Source organism: Vombatus ursinus, unplaced genomic scaffold (genome assembly GCF_900497805.2).
Source record: "Vombatus ursinus unplaced genomic scaffold, bare-nosed wombat genome assembly UNPS02012319.1, whole genome shotgun sequence".
In the NCBI taxonomy this organism is placed as follows: domain Eukaryota; kingdom Metazoa; phylum Chordata; class Mammalia; order Diprotodontia; family Vombatidae; genus Vombatus; species Vombatus ursinus.
The window spans coordinates 940163-963674 of NW_020952097.1; the positions used below are offsets into that span (position 1 = coordinate 940163).

Below are 23512 nucleotides of genomic sequence, written 5' to 3' on the forward strand. Positions count from 1 at the left end.
GCCTAAGTTTTGGCTGGCTATGCACATTACCACCTGATCAACTTAAAACACTACTCTCACGGCAGTCCCCTGCTCAAGAACCCTCAAATCTAGCCCAGCTAGGATCAGAGCATGAACACCCTTTACAAAATCCTGCATAAATGCTTATTTGTGCTCTCCTTGAAGTTGTCGAGTGATGGGGATCTCACTACTTACTGAGGCAGGTTGTTACACTGTGGGACAAGTCTAGCTGTCCTAAACTCCCACCTGGCCTTTAACGGCTTCTCCCCTGTTCCCTAAGACAAAGCCCTCTGCTCTATCCACCGAGCCCAAGCCTTGTCCTTCCCTGTTCTCTGCACAAGGCCCCTCCGCCTCCATGACTGCCACCTTTCACTCATCTCCAGAAGGTGGGCAGCAAAGGTACCGCTGACTGACTGCTGTCATTCCCCTGGGAAGGGAAGAGCTCAGCTGCTGTTGCTCACCCATCACTAGCTTCCCTGACTGGCTTGTGCTAGACTGATGGTAACTCAAACACAGGTGCTTTTGTTGGAGGATCAGGAGAATTTAGGAAGGAAAAAACTCCAGGTAAAGTTTGGACATAATGTCGTATGAGAAGCCTACAGAGAAGACTGAATACAATTCCTTTAAGTATCTGATATGGGATGAGAGACTAGACTTAATTTTAAGTGGCATCAGATGTAGGAGCAATGGCTGTGAATAAAAGGAGGAACATTTTCACTGTGTAGAAGGACTAACAACTGTTGTGTGGTGGGAGGATTTGGCTAGACCAGGATGACCCAGGAGATTCCTTTCAACTGCAAGACTTTTTTGATGCTATTTAGTGCTGGGCTCCTGGAAAATAAGGGTGGGAAGGAAGAGGTGCAAAATAGGAGGCTGAGGACAGAGGTTAGTGCAGCAAGCAAATTTTTCTTGGGCCACAAATTAATACTTGATTAAGACCAATCTCATCTGACCAACCAATTTAACAATCCATTCCCTCTACCAATGAAGACAGAAGTGGCTGGGGCCTGGAAGGAATGCAACTCAACAACTTTCAATGGCTGTCCAACTTTATCTAGGTTAAAATCCAAACCCAGGGTCACCTCAACCCAAACTGTGCTTCTGCCCTCCCAAGGATTCCACAACCTTTGAAGTAAGGTCTTTGAAAACTCCGGCAAAGTCTGAGTGCATGAAGGGGCCCCAAAATGACCTCACTCTGATCAAACTCCCTAACTATCCCAGGGAGGAATGGACTGGCGGAGTGGGTGGGTGGCCCTCACCACCTCGGACCCAACTAGGTCACCCAAATACCTGGAGGAGGCTCTACTATCTACTCCTGGGAGTACCTGGCCCAGGAGGGTGATGACTGATGTGGCTTCACTGAAAGTGACTCTCTCCCCTGCATATTACTGGCCTCATCCAAGCCAGGCTCCCCTTGGGGGAAAGTTCACCCTAGCTGAACACACAGGATATCATCAGAGTCACTGACACCAGTAGGCTGGGATGGGTCAGGCCTCTTTCCAAATATGCCCTTCCTCCCTCCCCCCTTTGGGGGCAATGCTAACCCTGGCTGTGATCGGCAATGCAGAGAGGAAGAGGCAGGGCTGGGGAAGAGGCGGGCGACCTCAGACATCTGTGGAGTGCGAGTCAAACTGCAAGATATAAAAGACAACAGCACATGCCCGATTCAAAGGAGGGACTGAGGGATGAGTGAGGTCTGAAGGGTTCATGCACTCAATGCTTCCACCCTATCCCAGGGCTCCTGGCTAGAAAGGACTGCCAGGCTCTTAGAGCACTGAGCCATTCATCACTTTCTCTGTGGCTGGCCCTAGCCCCTGGGCTGCAGGTAAGCTGGGGTCAAGAGTGCCTGGTTCCCTAGGTGCATGTTGGGGTGAGGCCTGAAGAGGCAGAGGCAGGTGCCTATGAAGGAGTATGTGAGCACATACACAACTCTTTTTCCCATCCAAAAAGGGAGATGGGGTAGACAGAAAGCAGCAGAAAGCAAAGAACAGCCAGCAGGTTAATGGCAGAACCAGAGGTAGCGGTAGCGGCAGCGGCAGCAGCAGCGGCGGCGGCAGCAGCAGCAGCAGCAGCGGCAGCAGCAACACCAACACCGGGGTAGAGGTTTGTGTGGGTGCTGGGGAGTTCAGTTTGGTCCAGCTCTCACAAGCCAGAAGGGAGTCCCAGTGCCCTCAAATGTTTTCTTTCCCTCAGGTTGACTCTGGGCTGATGTGTGCGATGCCTCTGTACACCCACACTCACTTGTCGAGGCAGGCTACGCTGAGGCACTTCTCGGGAGTCTGGAGGGGACCTGGAGGTGGAGAGGAGATGACCCCACCCACAGTGCCAGAAACAGAGGCTGCAGTGCTGGGCTCACTCTCCTGAAGAATGGAGTCGATGAAGGTGCATGGAGACAGGGGAGTCTCCACCACTGAGGGGGGGTGGCCCGGACTGGTCTCCTCGATCTGGGGGCTTCGTGGTGGGCTGGGGGGCTCCTCCTTGATTCGTATCATTGGGCTGATCCTGAGGAGAGATGGGTTTGCCCATACATATAGATACCCAGAAGCAAGGTTGGCATAGCTTGTGGGGGCACCTCCCCAAGGTCCAGCTTCTTCTCCTCTTCTCATATCCCCTTCCCTCCTTGGGGCTTTGCGGTCTACAGTTTCTATCACTGTGAACTGGGCCTGAGGCAGGGGTTACAGGAGCAAGAAGGCAGGAGGCCACAGGGTGGGTGCTTACAGAGGAAGAGGAGGGAGGCCCATAGGAGAAAGGCCAACACTAAAGTCAAGAAGGTTCCCTATGGCCTTGAGGGCAGAGGGGCAGCCTGCCAAGGAGTCAAAGACCTGACCCTGAATCTGTGTCCGTAAGGCAGTACAAGGGGATGCCAAGAACAGGGAGGAAGGTGTGATGCTGGGGCCCTACCTCTCATCCACGCTGCCACTGGGGGAGGCCGAGGGGCTGGATTGGGCCAGCTCTGTGACATCTGAAATGATGGGTCCACTATTGGCTGCGGAGTCTGAGGAGTATAGGTTGGAGCCACTATAGGTTGGGGAAGAAGCCTGGAACAGCCAAACAGGGTTGAGGGGGTGGTCAGGGCAGCAACCCTAGCTTCTTTTTCCCTCCTCTTCCTTCCCCCATCATATTAATGGGTGAGGTCTGCTCTTGAGAGGTTCTCCACATGGGATTTCTTTCCAGGGGCAAGCTCTCTCTTCCCTGTCCTGGAAATAGGTTTGTGGACTTCATCCAATCCCAGCCTCCTGACTCCTTCCTGATCTCTCTCCTCTCCTGTCTCTTCGGCATTCCCCTCCTCCCAGGAATATTATCAAATGAGATCCTATTTGCAAAGTACTTATCCCAGTGCCTGGTACACAGCAGGCAGGCATTTAGTAGGTGCTTGTCCCCAACCCCTCCCTCGTGTGCTCACCGTGTAGGGAGACGAGCCATGGACGTGCTCTAAGGAGTACTGGCGGCTGTACTTGGGCATGGAATGTGCCGAGCTGCTATCATTCAACATCAGGGGGCTGCAAGGGAGGGAGTCCCAAGAAGGAGAGGTCAGACAGAAAGGGAAGAGTGTTCAAGGAGTACGGGTAAAAGGTATCCAGGGGAGGAAGGGCTGGGCCGGCTCTCCTCGGGAGAGCAGGGTCTGTTCAGAGGCTATGGGACAAAGATGAGGTGGGGGTGATGTGTCCTGAGGTCTGCTCTGAGAGCCAAAGCAAACTACTCACATCTTCCTTTTCACCCCCAGGATCCGGTTCGACTGGACGAGAGAGATCAGGAACTGGATCAGCTGTACGAACAGAGAGAAGGTGGTCAGCTTAGGCTCCCTATCCCAAGGCCTCAAGCATGTCTGCTACCTTTAGGTCCAGGACATGGAAAGCAACCAAGGGGGACCTACCCTTTCTCCTCTATTTTCACAAGCTCTCACCTTGTTGACTACTTTTTGCTGTTGGGCGTGCTTCTGCCGAAGGCTGGCAACCTCTCTCCACAGGGCTTCATTCTCACTGCAAGAAAAGCAAGGAAGGGGGATGAGCAAAGAGGGTCTGGGAACCCACAGTACCCCAGACCAACACTGTGCCAAGCACTTCACAGGGCCCTGGAGGAGAGAAGCTGAGACCCTCACGGAGGTCAGCTTCATCCAGGAACGTCAGAGGTTTCAGATGAGAAAACTGAAGTGAAGTGATTTGTGCTAGGTTACACTAGTCATAAATAGCAAACACAGGATTTGAACCAAAGTCCTCTGACTTCAACTCTGGGGCTTTCCCCTGCACCACACTAAGCTTCGTGGCGGAGCGACAAGAGTGAGGGAGGAGGGACTCCCCTAGCCAGCTCCTTGCTGCTCCCTGTGGTGGCTGAGTCTGGGGACGCAGACTGGCCCCAAACAGGGAGTGGCTGCTGAGTCTGGGGCACAACGTCTTCAGCCTCCTCTCTCTCTCTCTCCCCTCCCCTTCACTGGCCAGGCCAGCTGGAGAAAGAGGGTATTCACTCAACCAAAGCTTCTTCGGGAAGGGAAGGACAAGTGTGTCCTGCTCCATAGCAGCAGAGGGAAGAGAGGCTGGACCAGAGGAGAAAGCCTTGGTCTCAGCACCCCAATCCCCCAATTCTGGAAAATCAGCAAGAAGGGACAAGGAAACATCAAGATAACAATTTTGTTCCCTTGGAACTGTCATTGGTGCAGCTTAATTAAACATAGCCCCAGATCTCGTCACACAGCAATTAGGACAGGTTATCTGATGAAGCAAGGTTCTGGGGCCTGGGATATGCCAGGCAGCACACTGTTTCTCTTTGTGTGTTGACCCCCCCATTTATTTTTTTTAGCCTGCTTCCTGGCTTCTATTAGCAATCCAGAAACTGAATCCTTAAAGGACTCAGAAGATAGAAATCTACCCAGAAGACAATGTGCGTTGTCTTTGACCTCACTGTTGTTTATCCTTCATTCTGGAAAAGGACCATGACTTCAGGAAGCTGAGGGCATGATATGCAAGTGAACTGGATTTAAGTGAGGGAGGGCTGTGCAAAGTCACCAGCCTCACCTTCCCCTCTGGAGCTATCTGGGTCCACAGGCCACATATATATCAGGACAACTGGATATGGCCCTGGATACAATGGGAGACCCTGGCCTTTTTAAGCAAAGGTCTTTAATAGGTCTCAGTCTGACTGAGGCAATGCCCAATCAGTGATTAAGGCTAGGTAAGAAATGAGATAAGAGAATGGCCTCTTTCACTTAATTAAAAAAAAAAAATTAATCTGGGAGAGGAAGACCCTCTGGGTTTCTCCCCAAAACGCAAACAACTACTATTTACTTTCACTCTGAGCCAATCAGATGGCTCTGAAGTGGAAAGTGAGGCTGGTGACTTTGCACAGCCTTCCCTCACTTAAATCCAATTCCCTTGCATGTCATGACATCACCTCTCTGATGTCACCATCCTCTTCAAGAACGAAGGACAAACAACATGAGTAGTAGTAGGAGCTGCCCCACTGGGGACCCCACTGGAACTGGCCAGTTGGACAACACAGTTCCCTCCTTTTTTCTTTGTCTTTCCCTTCCCTTCCCTCTGTCCACAAAAGGTAACATACTCTTATCATCAGATGCTCTGCTCAAAGGAATGGAAATTTCGATCACTGAAACCTCACAAGATATCTTGGGGTTTACAGCTAGATTTCTTTCTTAAGGACCATGCCTTAAACCCAAATCACTCTGGCTCTCACTGACTAGCTAACAATAGGTCCCAGGCCAAGCCCCACTTGGTCATTGTAAAGGGAAGGCACACTGGAAGAGGTGTTTCCCATTGGGCAGAATAGACTCAGGTAAGCTGGAGGTGGGGGTTGGAGAATCAAGATTCTCATAGGAGACCATGGCTTCCACCCAACTGTGCCATAGGCCAGGGCTCTAAGCCCAGAGAAATGGTACCCTTTGACTCAAAGCAAAAGATCCCTCAGTTAAGGCACTGTTTGGGGGAAAAACTAAATTACCTTCCCAGGACACTTGAAGGATTTAGGTATCTGGGGGAAAAAGGGCTTCTAGAATGTATTTCCGTCAAGCCTCATGCATTTGGATTGAGTTCTCTGAGTGCAGGAAAGGGGCATCCTTTCCCTTCACTCTATTAACTCTTGGTAGCTCCTGACAGAATGAAGAAGAGGCAATGACCACTTGATAGTATTGGTCCCAGGCTCTAAGCTTGGGAGGGGAGCGGGTGGCACTGGTCTCAGTCTTAGCTCTTCACTTTCCACGACCTCCAAACAAAACCAAAGCAAAAAACTCATGATGTCAGGACTGTACAGCCCTGCCAGGATCCTAGCACTGTGGGCTGTCAAACTGCCAAAGAGCAGTTAAGGATTAGCATCTGGGAGTACTTGTGTATATCTGAGCATGCATATGCCTATGCTTTGGGATCAGAAAGAGTAATAGCAGAGTATGAAGGAATCTGACTTAGCATGGGTGGTCAGATCAGATGGAACCTCCAAGTGGAGAACAAAGGCAAACAAGCGGCTGGAGTTAAACACAGAGGAAGAAAGGCATTCTTAGAAGATGACTGCTATGCATTTGTGTTTCTCTTTTTTTTGGGGGGGTGGGGAGTGGGGGGTTGGTGAAGGGTGAAGGTTGGTGAGCGGCAGGATTGTGAAATAACTAAAGTCCTGCCCTTTCACATGAACACCCCAAGAAAGGGGTCTGTGTTCTTCCCCATCCTCCTCCCTTTGGAAGAATCAATCTTTCCTAACACATGTCCAGAGAGGAAAGTGATCAGCATGGTGAGAGAACTGAGAACTGGATATGATGCCATGTAAAGATCAGCTAAAGTTAGTGGGGGTGTGCAGAGAAGACTGGTAGGGCCACGGGAATCATCAAATACAGGGGTCCTCGTTATCTGAGTTCTCTAAGTTAAAAGCTTCCATTCAAATTAGACAGGAGGTACAAAGGAATCTCCCTGAGGCATAACTGGATGGTTCTCTCACATACTAAATATACTCTAGTTCTCCCAAATCTTCAATTTCACTACCATGCTCCCAGTCACCTAGGCTTGCAATGTAGATATCGACCTCTATTGCTTACTCTCACCCCACATCTAACAAAAATAGCTATCATTTACACAGCACTTTAAGGTTTGCAAAGTGCTTTACAACTATTACCTCATTTGATTCTCACAACAACCCTGAGAGGTAAGTGCTATTATTACCGCCATTTTACAAATAAGTAAATGGGCTGAAAGAGGCTGACTTTTCCACGGTCACATAACAACTAAGTGTCTGAGCCTGGACTTCAACTTTTCTTCCCAACTGAATTAAATTCAATTAACATTTATTAAACGCCTACAATGTGCTAGGCATTGTGTTAAACGCTGGGGATACAAAAAAGGAAGACAGCCCCTGACCTCAAGGAGCTTACAATCTAAAAGGTGAAGACAACATACAAAATGAAGCTGGAAGTGGGGACACCAGGGGGAACCTGGCCGGGGGGCATCTTGTTCCAAGGAATAGTCCTTCAGTCCACTGACTTGGCGTCTGTGATGTTCCCTTAACAAGATGCTCCATCCCCTCAAACTGCAATTTTTACTGGCTATCTTTCCTTCCATGTCTGGCATTCTCTCCCTCCTCTTCTCTGCCTCCTGACTTCCTTCAAGTCTCAGTTAAAATCTTCATCTTCTACAAGAAGCCTTTCCTGATCCTCCTTAAAGCTAGTGCTTTCTTTTGGACATTATCACTAACTTATTCTGCATATATCTTGTTTGTACAGTTACTTACATGCTGTTTAACACCATTAGACTGTAATATCCCTGAGAGTTTTTTTTGGGGGGGAAGGGAATGGGGTACTTTGTACCCCCCCCAATGCTTAGTTTTTAATAACTGCTTATTGACTGACTAGAATTATTTTCCTTGACTTTTTCTAAGTAGGGATTGATCTCCTTCTATTTTTAAAGGGGTATTCTATTTTTAAAGTATGGTAGTGATGGTGATGCAGAAGAAAAAAGTAAAGGGCCACTGAAACATTTTTAAAAGTGCAGAGGAAAACAGAAGTTAGAAGGATGTACAGACTTTTTAAAAAAAGTAGAATGGAATGACATTCAGTTTCATATATAACCCCTTTTTTGTAAGGGTATAGTATAAAAAAAATTTCTAGCTTTGATCAATATTTTTCCTTTCAAACTTGTCAATATTTTATTTGGTCTTCAGAATTTCCAATCTGGTGTCAAACTGGGATTTTTCTGATTTGTTGCTTTTTAAATTTTTTTTTTTAAAATTTTTAGTTGCATGCTCTATTCAGTATCTTTTTCTTTTTTTGCCTGATGAAACCATTCAAAGAGATCTATTTTCCCTTAAAGGCATCCCCTTAGATTTGCTATGTTGTCTCGTTTCCATTTTCTTTGATGAATTTTTCCTTTGTTTCCATGATCTGATCTACCATTTCTTTAGGATGAGTCTCCAATTAATCTTTAATTCTTTTTTAAAGGCCTTTAGTCAATCTAGTTTTATTGCACTGTTTTGAGTAAAGGATGTGTCTTAACATTTTTGTATGTTGGTAAGGTATTTATGAGCTAACATATAGTCATTTTTTGTAGAAGTGCATTGTATAGTGGAGGGATATGTATAATCCTTTTTGTTCCTATTTAAAAATGGCCTGAGATCATTCCAAACTTTTCTAAGATTCTATTAAGGTGCTTAAATTTGTTAGATTTGTCTAGTTCTGAAAGTGGTACACCGACTTAAGAGTTTTACAGTGTATTTCTTCTTATATTTAGATCACCTTTTCCTTTAGATGTAATTTAGTCCACACATATTAAGTGTTGCTATTGATTTGCTGTCTATGGTACTTTTGAGCATGGGGTAGTTTCCTTGCTAACACATCTATTTTTGTTACCTTGTGCAAGATGATTTCTCCACCCTCCTTTTCTGAGTTCACCTGAAGCATAATAGTTTTTGTTCCACTACTTTAACTATGTGAATCTTTTATGTTTCAAGGGTATTTCTTGTATATATTCTGTCAGATTCTGCTTTCTAATCCATTCTGCTAATCCTCTTGTTTTATGGGTGAGTTTATCTTGTTAATGTTCAATTATGACTGCTGATGATACATTTTTCTCCATCCTATCATCAAGTACTTTTCCTTGTCTCCTCCTTCTCTCTTTACAAAGAAGGTGGTAAAAGAGCCATGTTTCCATTCTGCTGCCCCTCTTCTCTTCCTATCCCCCTGTACCTCATCATAGATTTTTACTTCTTTCCTTTTTTTTTTTGGTAAGGCAATTGGGGTTAAGTGACTTGCTCAAGGTCACACAGCTAGTACATGTCAACTGTTTGGTCTGAGGCTGGATTTGAACTCAGGTCCTCCTGACTTCAGGGCCAGTGCTCTATCCACTGCGCCACCTAGCTGCTCTACTTTTTTCCTTTTAATGGCAGCTGGATGGCACAGTGGATAAAGTGCTAAACTTGGAGTCAGGAAAAGCTGAGTTCAAAACCTGTCTCTGACACTTACTATGTGACCCTGGACAAGTCATTTCACCTCTCTTTGCCTCAGTTTCCTCATCTGTAAAATGGGGTTAACAATCACCTACCTCCCATAATGGTTGTGAAGATCAAATGAGATAATAATTGTAAAGTACTTAGCATAGTGCCTGGCACGTAATAATCAGCATATGTGTTAACTATTATTTTATTATCTCTTCATATTCCACCTTCTGATACTAGAGCTTGTTTTACTTATGATTAATCCATTACCAATTTTGTCATTTCCCTTAAATCTCTACTTTCTTTAAGTCTGTTTCACTGTGAGTTTAATGTATTTTTACACCAAACTTTGTGTGCATGTGTGCATGCACACGCTTAACTCTGCTCTGTCTAGTTCAAACAAAACTGAGGTTCATGTGATGTACATTTCTCCTATCTCCTTACTCCATGTTTGTACACTCCTCAGCTCCTGAATGCTTATTATGTGAGACAGTAAGTTCCCCCCCCTTTACTCTTTCTTTCTTCCCTAATACATTCCCTTTTCCCATCCTTTCCTTTGTTCTCTTAAAACTATCAAAACACAAGAAAACCAGTCCCAGGTGCTCTGTTTACCTCTATGACCCTTGAAGATACCCGAGCTTTGAAGAGATACTTGGTATCCATTCCATTAGAGTTTTACTATTTCATCATTGTATAGGCTTTTCCAAATGCTCAAAAGTATTTTACCTAATTTTTCCTTGATAACTGTGTTTGCATTTCAAAGCTTCTACTCAGCTCTTTAGGTCAAAAATGCTTGAAAGTCCTCAATTCTATTAAAGATCCATTTTTCCCCCCACTCAAGGATTATTTTCAGTTTTGCAGAGTAAATTGTTGGTGGTGCAGAGGACAGAGCATTGGATTGGAGTCACTAACACCTGATTTCAAATATAGTCTGAGCTACTTAGGAGCTATAACCCTAGGCAAGTCACTTAACCTCTCTGCCTCAGTTTCCTTATCTATAAAACAGGCATAATAGCACCTACTCCCAGAGTTACTGTGAGGATAAAACATTTGTAAAGCTCTTTATAAACCTTTTAAGTGCTATATGCATACTATTATTTTTGGTTGCAAGCCTTTTATGTTTTGCTTTTTTGGAATATCATACTTCATGATCTTCTTGCCAGTGGAAGCTGCCAAGACTTTTTGTTCCCGACTGTGGTTCCTTGGTCTTTGAACTCATTCATTCTGGCTGCCTGCAGTGTTTTTTCTTTGACGTGGAATTCTGGATTTTTGATATGATGTTCCTAGGAACACAGTTTTCATTTTGGTGCTTTCTTTCCGTTTTATTTTGTTTTTTAGTCATGATGTCCAGGTAGTACATCAATTCTTAGATTATCCCCTTTGACCTATTTTCCAGATTGGTTGTTTTTGATGATATTTTTCACTTTTTCTGCACCGCCCCCCACAACCTGGGCTTTTGCTTTTTAATATTTCTTGCTGTTTCATAAGTTGCTGCCTTCTGTATGGCTCACTCTGTCTTTGAGGGAGTTCAATTCTGGAGAAGGTTCACCATCTTCAGTTTAATTCTAGGCCATCCATTCTCTTTCCCATTCTCTCCACCTTAGCTCTTATTTCATTTAACATTACAGTTTTTCCTCTTTCACTTCACTTCTTGCTCACAGTTCTTCTTCTTGTCCTTGTGGCCAGATCATTGTTTTCTCTAAGGCTCTACTTGGATTTGCTGTGAAATTACTCTCCTTCCAGACTATTTCTACATTGTGTGTTTTCTTTTGTGTATACCTATCTCCAGCCTCAGTTTCTGAATTAGGGTTTTTTTTGGTTGGGTCAGACTCTGCTCCCTCCTGTACTAAGGTAGTACAGCAGCCTTGGAGTTAGGAAGACTTGAGTTCAAATCCTATCTCAGATACTTACTAGCTGTATGACCTTGGGCAAATCCACCTTTCTCAGACTGTTTGTTCATCTGGAAAGAACCTACCTCACAGGATTTTTGAGGATCAGATAAGAGAATACATGTAAAGTGCTTTACAAACCTTAAAGTGCTATAATAAACACTGACTGCTATTAATATTCCTTTTGCATGGTACGGGGAGGCCTTGCTTGGTTGCTAAGACTGAGTCCTGCCCTCTATAGTTATTTTGGGTTTTGACTCAGTCTCTAAATCAGGTTTGATTTTAGGTTTTAGCCTCCCCTGCTATTCTTTGTTTTGACCCTGACAGCCCCAACCACATATTTACTGAGCTATTAGCAGACTTCCTGCCAGATCCCAGGTGTTGCTCTGGTACTGTCTCCTGCTATGGGTCTAGGTTGCTTACACACTGTGTATCCTACCTATCCTTGATTCCACTCAGAACAGATTTCTGGCTGTCTTCTTGTGTAGTTCTGGACTGGATGAGTTTATAGTCATTTTTCTTTGGTTTTCTTTATTAATGTTCCTACTTGTGAATTTCTAGCACTTAAATGGAATGTTTTGGGGAATGAAGGGAGGTTGGGGTCCTCTTGGTCTTAATAGCATCATTCTTGGTCAGAGGAAGAGGCCTTAGAGATGATTTAATGGACATGAACCTCTTTATGGATCTCACAACTGCTATGAGGAAATGAAGAACTGTTATAATATTTACCTCTAGGTCCCTTCAGTGGCAACTTAAGCCTAGTAACGCCAGGAAAGTCAGAGGGTCTAGCCCCAAGACTAGTGATAGGGTCTGATGGAACCAACTGTCCTTACTCTCTCTTCAGGGCCAACTGCAGAGGCTATAGTAGGCTCTGTAAAGCCCGAGTAGGTGACAGGATGTTTTGAGGTAATTTCCTTTGGAATGTTCAAGAGCCAACAGGTGAAGCCCCTGACTGAGAACAACTCTATAAGGCTGGGGGAAAATGCCCTGGTCCCACTACAGATTACATTTATGGGTTGGGAGTAAGGGCATTAAATAGTATGGTCTGCTTTCTTAGTTGAACATCACACGAGTGATTGTGGGGGAGATTGTGAAATGCCAAGAAGTTTCCTATCAAGCTGCAAATGTACGTGTGATAGAAAATGACTATCCTTGGGCTGGGGAGGAGGTGATAAAAGGCAAGTCCTGGGATATGGCGGTGGAGGTGTGAGGGTTCTGTTTACATTTCATCATTACTTATAATGATGTCTGGAGCTTGCCTCCTAGGATTCAATGGGCAGTAGATGAAATCAATGTGGAAACTTCACTGAGGGAACTGACAAGGGCTGCTTGGCTTGAAGACTATATGGGAAAATTCCACAGGGGCTTGGGACTCTAATACAGAGAGAGGGGAGACAGGCACATATGTCAAAGGTTAAAGAAGATGAAGCAACATCCCAGGAAGTACAAACCTGTGTGAGATATGTGGGCCGAGGGAATTCATAGTAATGGAGAAAGAGATGACCTGAGGAGGAATTTCCCCACATGAATTTCATGCTCCCAACAGTTGGGTTTTAGAAGAAACATACTGTCTTAATTGTTGGCCAGCGTCACACCTTCTCTAGTTCTCCAGGACTCAGCTGTTCTGTGCAGTATGCCGCATGAGGCCTCTCTTTAGGGGATATATGGGACTCAGGGGGACACACGGTCCAATTTGAGAGGCGTTACAATACCAAAAGCAATGGAGTAACAACAAGAGGAAAAGAAAAAAGAAGCTTGGAAACACATAGCAAAGGAAAAATAGGGTGTGGGGCCTGAGGAGGCCAAGCTGGTTTGATAGAGATGGGAGAAGGTATAAGCTCTGAAGGTTATAGTCAGATGTTTGATGTAACAACAGCTAACATTTATAGAATGTTTTAAAAGGTTAGCAAAAAAAAAGGTTAGCAAAGCAAATTCCCTATTTTTTCTCATTTGATCCTCACAACACTGGGAGGTAGGTACTATTATTATCCTCATTTTATAGAGGAGGAAATTGAGGCAGAGGTTAAGTGACTTGTCTGGGGTCACATGGACAGTAAGGGTTTCCTAGACTCCTAGCTCAGCATGATATCTAGCTGGTCATGGTATGGCTGGTAGTAGTGGCTACCCAAAGGGCAAGCAGCAGAGAGGCTGAGGTAATTGGCACAGGGGTGAGTGTGAAAGATGGCGCTCAGCCTTAAGGATGGGCACTGGATGCCTTGGTTACCCAAGGGCTTTTCCTTAGACAGGGCATGTGACGTCTTCAATCTCATGATTTATTACACATGCCCAGGTTCCCCTGTCCTCCACTTCTACTGTAGCAGAGACTGGGGGCTGGGGGGGGGGGGGGAGAAGAGAAGAGCTGATTGGAGAGTGGAGCCTCTCTCAGGCTTCTTCCAAGCTGTCAGGGGGAGCCAGGAGCACAAGCTTCTGCAGGGCAGGGAAGGGAGGAGAGTTAGTTAACAAGTGCTTATTAAGCACTTATTCTGTCAGTAGGCTAAGCTCTGGGCTTAGAGAAAGGCAAAAACACAGTGCCTATCCTGAGGAAGCCAAGATGCTAATAATTTTGCTAAATGCAAAGAACTGTATCTACAAGAATATATAACTAGTCTATGAGGAAGGTTATGCTAGAGGGAAAGCACCAGCAGTGGAGGTGCCGGCAAAGACTCCTGCAGAAGACAGGATTTAAGCCAAGTTTTGAAAGAGTCGTGAAGGATAAAAAAGCAAGGTTCTTAGGAGTAGAGGATAGTACCGAGATGAACTGATTCAACCCACAAGAGTCAGGGGAGATAGGACAACGCAGGGTGATGGCCTGCAAAAGAAATGAGGAATGGAGGGAGGTGTATGGGGTGAGTGAGAATGGAAAAGAACTCGGTGGGTGGCAGGGAAAAGAAGGAGGCCAGCCAGGATTCTTCCTGACAACTCAGAGCACCAGGTCACACTGCAAGTTCTAGTTCTGCCACTTGGCAAGTCCATTCCTATCTTTGGGACTGTCTTCTCATTTGCAAAAAACCGTGAAGTGTTGGGAGTAGTTGTCGCTATGATTCTCTGCAATGTTAGTAGTTATGATACTCTCTGCCCTGGTCCTGCTTGGCAGCTGGAGAACCTCTCTTCCTTAATCCTCTGGCTACTTCACAGATCCTTCTCAAGGATCTTGATAGCTGTTAAAGGAGGTATAATGGGAAGAGCCCAAGATCTGGAATGAGAGGATCCAGACTCAAAATTTGGCTATGCCACTTATGACCTGAACTAACTTATGAACACTTATGACTTTGAACTAACCTCTCTGGGCCCAAGTATCCTCCTCTACTAAAAGAGGGAGTTTGCTTATAAATGATAATGTTGCACTAGAGGAAGCAGATTACTGCTGGGTCCATGGCTCCATTGTGGAATAGACCGTATCACCTCCAAAGTCAGTTCTAAATTTATAAACCCATGAGAAGATGTGCTCTAAGATTTCTCCCAGAAAAAAGTTCTAAAATTTTCTATAATGCATAGGAATTAACAAGGAAGAGAGGATGGGGAGAACATCCTAGGCATAAAGGTAGGAAAGCACAAGTTGTGTTTTGAGCAGAGAGAGTAATCCCTGCCTGCAGCTTAGGAAAAACAGAAGATCTGAAAGCTAGGCTGGCAGGATGAGACACCAGAGAGCCCTGAGGGCAAAGGAATCTGAGTTTGAGAAGCAGCATGGTACATGAGCAGGAGGTAGGAAGGCTAGATTTGGACTCAGAGCATATGAGATCCAATCCTGCTCCAGTGATGTCATCTCCATATGACCACATATCAGTCATTTAACCTGTTGTTGGACCTCAAGTTCGCTCATCTATAAAATGATGGCCTTGGGCTGGATTGGTCTCCTAGGTCCTTTCAGTTTTAAAATGGATGCTCCACCAGTTCTTGCCGGAGCTAAAGGCCACTGAGTGAACAGTGGGAACAGCTGTTGCCACCATCACCATGCAAGCTCCTGGGCTTTAGTCTAACAGAATTGCTATCAAATCCCTAATCTCACATGCAGGATACAACAGTCATCTGGTCTCTTTCCCCTCCTTTATCCCCTCTAACTAGTCTACTATCAAGCCCTGCCCTCACTTCTTTGGAAAGGAGAAGCAGCGTAAGACTGTGGATCACTGTTCTTTTGAGTCATGGACTCTGGGTTAAAATTCCACCTCTGCCACTTATTACGTGTGTAACCCTGGACAAGTCACTTCATTTCTCTGGACCTCAGTTTCCTCATCTGTAAAATGTGGATGGATAAAATGATTTCTAATTCAGTTTGACAAAACATTTATCAACTACCTACTATTTCCTGTGACTGCCTATGAAATCTGTTGCAGACTTTACAGAGGATCAGAAATGGAAGGACTTACTGAGCCTAATACCTTCAGGTGAGCAACGAGAAAACAGACCCAGAGAGGAAAAGCAACCTGTCCAAAGTCACAGAGCTGGTCAGTGGCAGAGCCTAGACTAAAACGTCGGCCTCTTGAGTCCTTGCTCAGACTCTCCCCAAGATGACCTCCAATTTACCCAGTGTAGAGCTTGCATGTACGATGTTGTCTGCATGATGTCTCCCCCATTAGAATGTGACCTCGTTGAGGGAAGGGACTGTTTTCTGCTCTTCTTTGTATTCCCAACACAGTGCCTGGCACATAATGAATGTTGCCTGTAAAATGATTGCCACATCCCTAGGGCAAAAGCCTCAATGAAGGTATTAGGTTCCCTTCTTTACCCCTCTGAGTCATCTTGCATGCTGCCAAAACTCATCTTCCAAAAATATCACTGTCTTCGTTCAATCTACAAACATTTATTGATGTTTATTATCTGCAAAGACCCTGTTCTGAAATATATCCTGTTCATACAAAAATGAACAAGCCCAGGCCCTGGCCCTTATGCAGCTCATGGAGAGGGCGGGAGAGAGGAGATTAAACATATACACAAAAAAATATAAAGTACGATCAAGATGCTATGTTGGTCAGAGTAAGGAGAGATCATTTCTCATTCGCAAGGATGAAAGAAGGCTTCCTGAAGGAGGTAACATTTGAGCTGGCCCTTGAAGGGGAGATATTTGAAAAGGGAGAAACAAGAGGGCACCCCAGTCACTGGAGCAGAATGAATAGAAGCAGGGGCAGGAAAGAGCCAAGTATTCCATGTTTCGTTCCATGTGGCTGGAGCACACACAGAATGTAGATAAAATAGTGGGATAAAACTTAAAACATACAGAGAAGACTTATGGAGGACCTTGAACCAGGACACAGGACTCTTTGTCAGCACTTTCAAAAGCACCTGGACCATGTCCCAATGCAGCAGAGAACAAGTCTCCAGGTTGAGCTTGGTAAAGGTCTCCCTAGCCAGCAGGTCACCCTAGGAGATTGATAGCAGCAGAGTGTACCTTCCTTTCTGAGTTGGAAGAATTAAGGTGGGAACAGCTGTTCCCTGGTTGCTTGCCCCAAGGAGGAAATCTTCCTCCACACATACAAGGGCTCTAGGCTCTAGGGGCATTTTAGAGAGCTGACTCATACTTCAGAGAAATGACGAATAACTGGCGACCAAAACCAAACATTTTCTTTTCTGGAAAGAAGGGAAGCTGTCCCTGTTACTGAAATGTCCAGGGTTTTACCTTATCTCCTTTCAAAAAGGCAGACAACAAATGTAGGTGCCCCATTCCTTTTCCAAAGTCCATATCTGATAAGTTGCAGGCCCCTCTGGGCACTGTTCCTTTCTGGTTCCCCAGGGAGTGGCTATCTCTGAGGACACAGAAGGAAGCTAAAAAAAATCTTAGTTAATCACTCTACGGGAAGGACTCTTGTCTCAAAGACAAGTACAGAGAGGTGATGGTCAGGCCTATGAATCTGGGTACCAACTCTGCCGTTAGGCCCTGAAAACTCAGACAGAAGAAGTCCTGGGATAAAGGAGAAGAGCCTACAGATCCTTCTCCCAAGGGCTGGCAGAGCTGAGACCAGGAGAACTGGCTCAGAGAAGCTTTTCTCTCTCTTGTCCACACCTGAAGTGAGAAGGAACAGGGTTGGTTGACCTTTAAAATTCCTTTTAATTCTAAATCTATGATCCTCTGACCCTTCAGCTTGGCAGCCAGGACCCTGATCTGACTCTTTTAGGCTTTCCTCATACCCTAAGAGCCAAAATGCTTTGAACGGCATAGAGACTCTAGAAAGACTGAAAGGGGATAAGGTCTCTTTTAAGACACAACTTTTCAAACAGGGAATCAAACACAAAGCAGAGTCATCCCTGAAAATTCCACACTGGACTCTGCCAGAAAGACAATAATTATAAGGACAGGACACCATGGTGCTGGGGTGGGTGGGTAGAGCAGGAAGAATGGGGACTGACCCCATAAGGCAGGATGAGAAGGGAGGTGCTGTTTGCATCTTAGATGGCTTCCCCAAATATAAGGAAGGCAGTGGCAGGTCAGCTCAATATAGTGCTATCTGGGGGCCTGGGCATATGGTCTTCCAGTCACTTTGTCAGGTCATGGCAGGCTCTCAGGGTGCAGGTGGGGGAGAGGGCGAGAAAAATGAATCTAACCCTATCCCAAATGGTTCACTAACTCACCCCCCCCCCAAACCCAGGAATACTGGCCACATGCTCGTGATCCCCAAGCAGGCAGCCATGTGCCACCTATTTCCCTCTCTGTTCCCCTCTCTCCCTGCCATGGGTACGTACTGTTTCATGGCCATGAGTTTTGAGTCCATACTCTCCTGTTTGCCCTTCATCATCTGAACATCTGTTAGCAGCTTGGTGACGTTGTCCTGTCGGACCTTTATATCCTCCTGCTTTATGCTGGAGACCTGGGGGCATGAGAAGATGGACTGAGTCAATGAGGTCCCTCATCCAATCTTGGTCTTCATTAGGACCCACACTAACCCTGTCGGCTTGAGGCAGGCCTGAAAACCAGTGTTCAGGAGATGGAGACAGCAAGGCCTTTTGGATTTTATGGTTTTTTTCCCATGGTACCTATGGTAGCCTGAGGGTACCCTTCAGCTCACAGCAGAAGAAGGAAGATGGGGTATGACCAAGCTGGTTATGCATGCATACACACAGAAATATATATTCATATCCATAGAAGTATTTCATTTTCAAGTACCCTGGGGATAATGCAATCTGACCACTAAGCTAACGAGGAGGCAGTGTGCTAGGAGCTGTTGACTTTAAATTAACCAGTTCTCGCTCTGAAGTGGCAGCTTGCTAGCATATCTGGCCTCAAGCAATATGGGGGAGGGAGACTGAATGGGGCTTGGGGTCCTTGGGGCTCTTCCTTAACCCTAAGCTAGCCTGGACACTGCCTCCATTTTTAGCAGGAGCTGGAAATGCTTCTTTAGCTACATAATAGTATAGAAATAGCATGCTCTAATTAGCTGCCTCCCACTCATGACATTCCAGGGCTCCTGATTCTGGCCTGCCTTTACCCACACACGTAGGGAGGCTAAAGAGAGGGAGCACAGGGAGGGAGCCGAGGTCCCACTTCTGCACCACACCCCAGGAACCCCAATCCTGACTCAGGTTCAAGTGTAATTCAGAATCACTTTGGGGAAGGAGAGCCCCACAGAGGTGACCTAGCTTAAGAGGCAGAGGGGAAGGGAAGTCGCCCGGACGCTACCTCAGGGCTGCAGCTAAGTGGCCCCAGGACACCAAAGGGTACCTCAGGGTAGGTCTGCCCTGCTGTGTGGGCTGCAGTAGCTCAGCGGGAATGGGAGGGACAGGGACTCACACTGGTCACTTTCCTCTTGATGTTCTCCAGGAGCTGCTCTTGGCCCCGGATAAAGTATGGGTGCTGAAACTCTGTGTCATCTTTCTCCGGCTTCACCAGGCCGCCTTGTTCAATGTGGACAACCTTTCGAAAACCATCTGTATCAGAAAGAAGGAAGAGAAACAAAGGTCAGGGGCACCCATGCATCCTTTTCCATGCCTCGTCTCTAGGAGGAATGAGAAACTAGGGCAACACCCCTCAGTACTTAAGGCACTTCACAAAGGCCTTCCTTCAACAGTGATGGGGAAGGAGGCACCATTGCATCAAGGTCCTTCCTACATTGTCTACAATGCTCCAATTAGGGTCTGACTGGGGCAGGAGTGGGGCACAGAGGAGCTATCAATCCCTAGGAGGGGCTGGGCCTCTCCTAATACAGCTCAAGTTTATCTCGGCTTTCTCAGCTTCTGGATTACACTGCTGACTCATACTGTATTCAGGCCATTAAAATCCCCAGGTCTTTTTCAGATGAAACACTATTTACCCACACACCTATCTTACACCTGTGAATCAAGTATTAAGTCTTTACATTTATCTTTATTAAATTTCATCTTATTAGATTTGGCTCAACATTCTTGCTTGTCAAGACCTTTTTGTATCCCGACTCCATCATCTGGTATTAGCTAGAAAACCCTTCCAGTTTTTTCCCTCTGCCTATGCAAATCCTAATCATCCTTCAGGGCTCAGGATTTCTTCCTAAGGACTTGACTATTAGAGTCCTTGTTGATGTCCCTTGCCTATGAAGAGTAATCGTAACCTGAATTGCTTAATTTAGGGCACGGAGTTTTAGGTACAATTTTTGTTCCCATTGCACGGCAAGGGCAGCTTGGTACACAGCAAGAACTTGAGAAGTGTTTGTTGTATTAACATTTATGTTCTACAAATGTCTCATTGCTGTGTGAAGGTGACCCTGAGTTTCTGAAGGCTATGCAAGCAGAGCATTAAATTCTACTGAGTACTATCATTCTGGGAATGCTTAGCTTATATAAGGCTCTGGCAAAAGACTGCTGTTCAAGGATTAACTAAGCTAAGAATGGAATAGGTTGGAGGCTAGATGATGAATTCTTTGACTATGGCACATATGAAATAAAAATAAAACTGGTCCCCAGGTCTATTCCCTCTCCCTCTGCCTCTTGAGCGATGGTGGCAGAGAAGTGGGCAGATGGTATTTTCACCTTTAGTTTCCAGACTTTATAAACATGACTGCCAAGTACTCTATGAGGACTTTGTCTAGTGACTACTGAATTGACACACTATTGTAAAGAGGACAACCAAAGCAATACTGATGTCCTCTGTAATAAACAAAAAACAAAAGGAAGCTGCAGCCCAATAGAAAGTTAGCTCAAAGAGTCTACCTGGGGAGCAAAGAAGCTGGTTTCATTATGTACCCAAAGACAATAGAAAACATATCATGGGACACTTGGTCATCATATCTTGTAGTCCTCATGATGAGCTGGAGGACAAAGATACTTGCAGTTTGTGCCAACATGTTTACACAACACAAAGACAGAGGAATTCTGAGAAGAACCTGACAAACTCTTTCAAAGTCAACCTTGGTTTTTGTTCAGTGTCTTCAATGTGAAGTCAGGGGATGTGGACAAAGACAGCTGAATTACTAGTCTGCAGACTGATGCCTCTTACGTGGGCAGCAATGGTTCATTCTTCCTGGGTCCTGCTATACCTCCTTTTCTCACTAGAGAATATCATTACATCTATTGTGCTTGTGTTTCAGTCCCCTGAAACCACATACTCCTTAAAGTAAAGCTATTCAAGGCTAAACTGGGGTGAATATCATAACATAAGACAAAGATAATGTCCCAAGCCAAGATGCTGGTGTTTTTCTTCCATTTCTTCCCTTTCATCCACAGAAGAGCGGGTAGGCTGGCTCAGTGATGAGGTGATGCTCTACTTAATGTTTACTCTTTGGATAAATTAACGTGAAGCACACTCTAGGAATGAAGATGACTGATTTAGGTTGGGCCAGCTGTGATAAACTGGGACTGTCACTTTGGGGCTGATGGGAATGGGATTATAGCACTGCTGATTTCTGGTTGATCCTAAATATCTTTTAAAAAACACCTCTAAAAGGGGCAGCTAGGTGGCGTGGAGGATAGAGCACCAGCCCTGAAGTCAGGAGGACCTGAGTTCAAATCCAGCCTCAGACCAAACACTTGACACTTACTAGCTGTGTGACCCTGGGCAAGTCACTTAACCCCACCTGCCAAAAACAAACAAAACAAAAAAACCCCAACAAACAAACAAACAAACAAACAAACAAAAAAAAAACACCTCTAACTTTGTGTCTCTTTCATGTAGTTGCTTCTAGCACTCTTTAATATGAACTATTAATCAGCTGATCCTTCAGGCTAAATAAGTAAAGGAACAATAAAAAAATGTATTGGAAAACACAGTTCTGGTTTAAGAAACAAAAATGTCCAAAGGTTTGTAGACTACTTGGAAGTTTCATGCCTACACATCATGAATATTTTATTTCAAACTAAAGTCAGAAGCTATTGGACATGTTGAGCACCAAATATTACAAAAGAGTGAAACTGACTATAACTTAAACAGTAAACAAATGGTTACTGATATGGGGGTCAAATTAGAATAAACTCTCTCACAGACTGCTGAGAGGTACATCAGAAGTCAAAATCAATAAATTAGAAGAAAGGTCAAAGGTGAGAAGATGACGCTGGGAGCTTTGACTCGATCTATTCAAATAAACTTTGACACCATATAGAGAGAAATGGAAGGCAAAGATGTTGACCTTTAGTATCACCATTTTCTATTAGATTTTAACCAAAGTAAAACAGTTGCTACAAGGAGGTGGCCAAAAGCAGTTTGAAACAGCCTTAACCAGCAAATGCTTGATCTCATTGTCAAGCAGACAGACATGCCAGTCAAGGGCAACACCAGTTCAGAATACAAAGTTAATAGGAAACTATGATGGAGGAGGATGGTAGAAGATTATAAGCAATATCTTTTTATGAAATGGTGAAAGCAAAAACAAGTCTATAGAAAATTTGGCTTGAAAACCAAATGAGTCACATCATCAAAGAATATTAATAGATAAAACTGGCAGAAGCACAGTAGACAAAATGAAACAAATTTGTCAAAATTTTTATACTGATCTATTTTCATAACTAGTAACAGATGAACCATCACATTTGGGCCCTAACACTTCAATCTTCCGTGTTATAAATTAGAAATTGTTTTAGAAAGGTGAAGTCTATCTGGGCCCCACTGCTGGGGAGGCTGAGGTTGGTGGATTGCTTGAGTTTGGGAATTCTAAGCTGTGGCAGGCCTAAAGCCAAAAAGGTGTCAGTATTAAGTCAGACCCCAATATGGTGAGTCCTCAAGGGCTGAAGGTCACCAAGCTGTCTGAGGATGGATAAACTGGCCCAGGTGAAAATAATGGAGCAGTTTATAACTTTTAAGTACGTAACTATTGGGATCTGGGCCCTGAGGGGCTACTTCAATTCCAGGCTGGGAAAAATAGGGACAATCTAAGTCTCCCCTCATCCCATCCCCACTCCCCAAAAAATGAGAAGGAAGGAAAGGAAAAAAAAAAAAGCAAATTAAGGGAGAGTGACAGGATTAGAACAGGTATACACCAGAGAAATCCATGCTGGATGCCATATAAACTTGAAAGCCTAAAGTATCAAATTAAATTTTTATTTTCAGATCCTCATTCTCTCCCTCCCACTTTCCTCCCCCAATTGAGACAGCAAGAAAAACAAAACCTGTTACAAGCACACATAGTCAAACAAAACAAATTCCCACATTGGCCATGTTCCTCCCTGCCTCCCTAAATATATATAAAAAATATATATATATATATATGTATATGTATGTGTATATCCGTATATCTATATGCTATCACTTCTCTATTAGGAGGTGAGCAGTATGTTTCATCTGGAGTTGAGGAACATATTTATAAGAAATCCTAGAGAGGCAAGGATGGGGAACTTGTGGCCTTCTATGTCCTTGGATGCTGCCGTTTGACTGAGTCCAAGTTTTACAGAACAAATTCTTTTATTAAGGGGATTTGTTCTGTGAGGTTTGGATTCAGTCAAAGGGCCACACTTGAGGACTTAGAGGGTCACACACGGCCTTGAGGCTGCAGGTTCCCCATCCCTGGCCGCCTAAACAAAAGGATGATAAAATAAGTCAGGGATGATTTTAATATCCCCAAAGGCAGCTGAGATAACAACAGTTACCAATGAAAAAGATGCAGGGAATACACAAAAACTAAAAAATCCCACCAATGGGCATGGTAAAATCCAAACATGGCCTTAAAGGTTCTCCTTTAACACGGAGTTTCTCATGTATATGTTAAGATCACGCAAGATTTACTGAAAAATATTTCTCTGATTATCAACATCAATGGAGGCATAAAACAGGGAGATGTATTCTTTTCAAAAGTGTTTAATGCTGTCACTGAAGATATTCATAT

General features: G+C 44.8%; 1 protein-coding gene across 4 annotated transcripts in view; it reads right to left on the reverse strand.

The window, feature by feature from the left end:
- HSF1 (heat shock transcription factor 1) overlaps positions 1–23512 on the reverse strand; it is a 60283-nt gene that overhangs the window by 3087 nt on the left and 33684 nt on the right. For 2 of the 4 annotated variants that reach the window (XM_027857646.1, XM_027857647.1), the window contains exons 3-10: positions 19021–19157; positions 17976–18100; positions 3905–3980; positions 3705–3766; positions 3404–3500; positions 2902–3038; positions 2242–2502; positions 1545–1631 (exon numbers count right to left, since the gene is read on the reverse strand). In XM_027857646.1, the coding sequence (XP_027713447.1) occupies positions 1545–1631; positions 2242–2502; positions 2902–3038; positions 3404–3500; positions 3705–3766; positions 3905–3980; positions 17976–18100; positions 19021–19157 (982 nt within the window). The remainder of the gene's footprint in view (positions 1–1544; positions 1632–2241; positions 2503–2901; positions 3039–3403; positions 3501–3704; positions 3767–3904; positions 3981–17975; positions 18101–19020; positions 19158–23512) is intronic. The other 2 variants (XM_027857648.1, XM_027857650.1) reach the window with 1 other exon arrangement.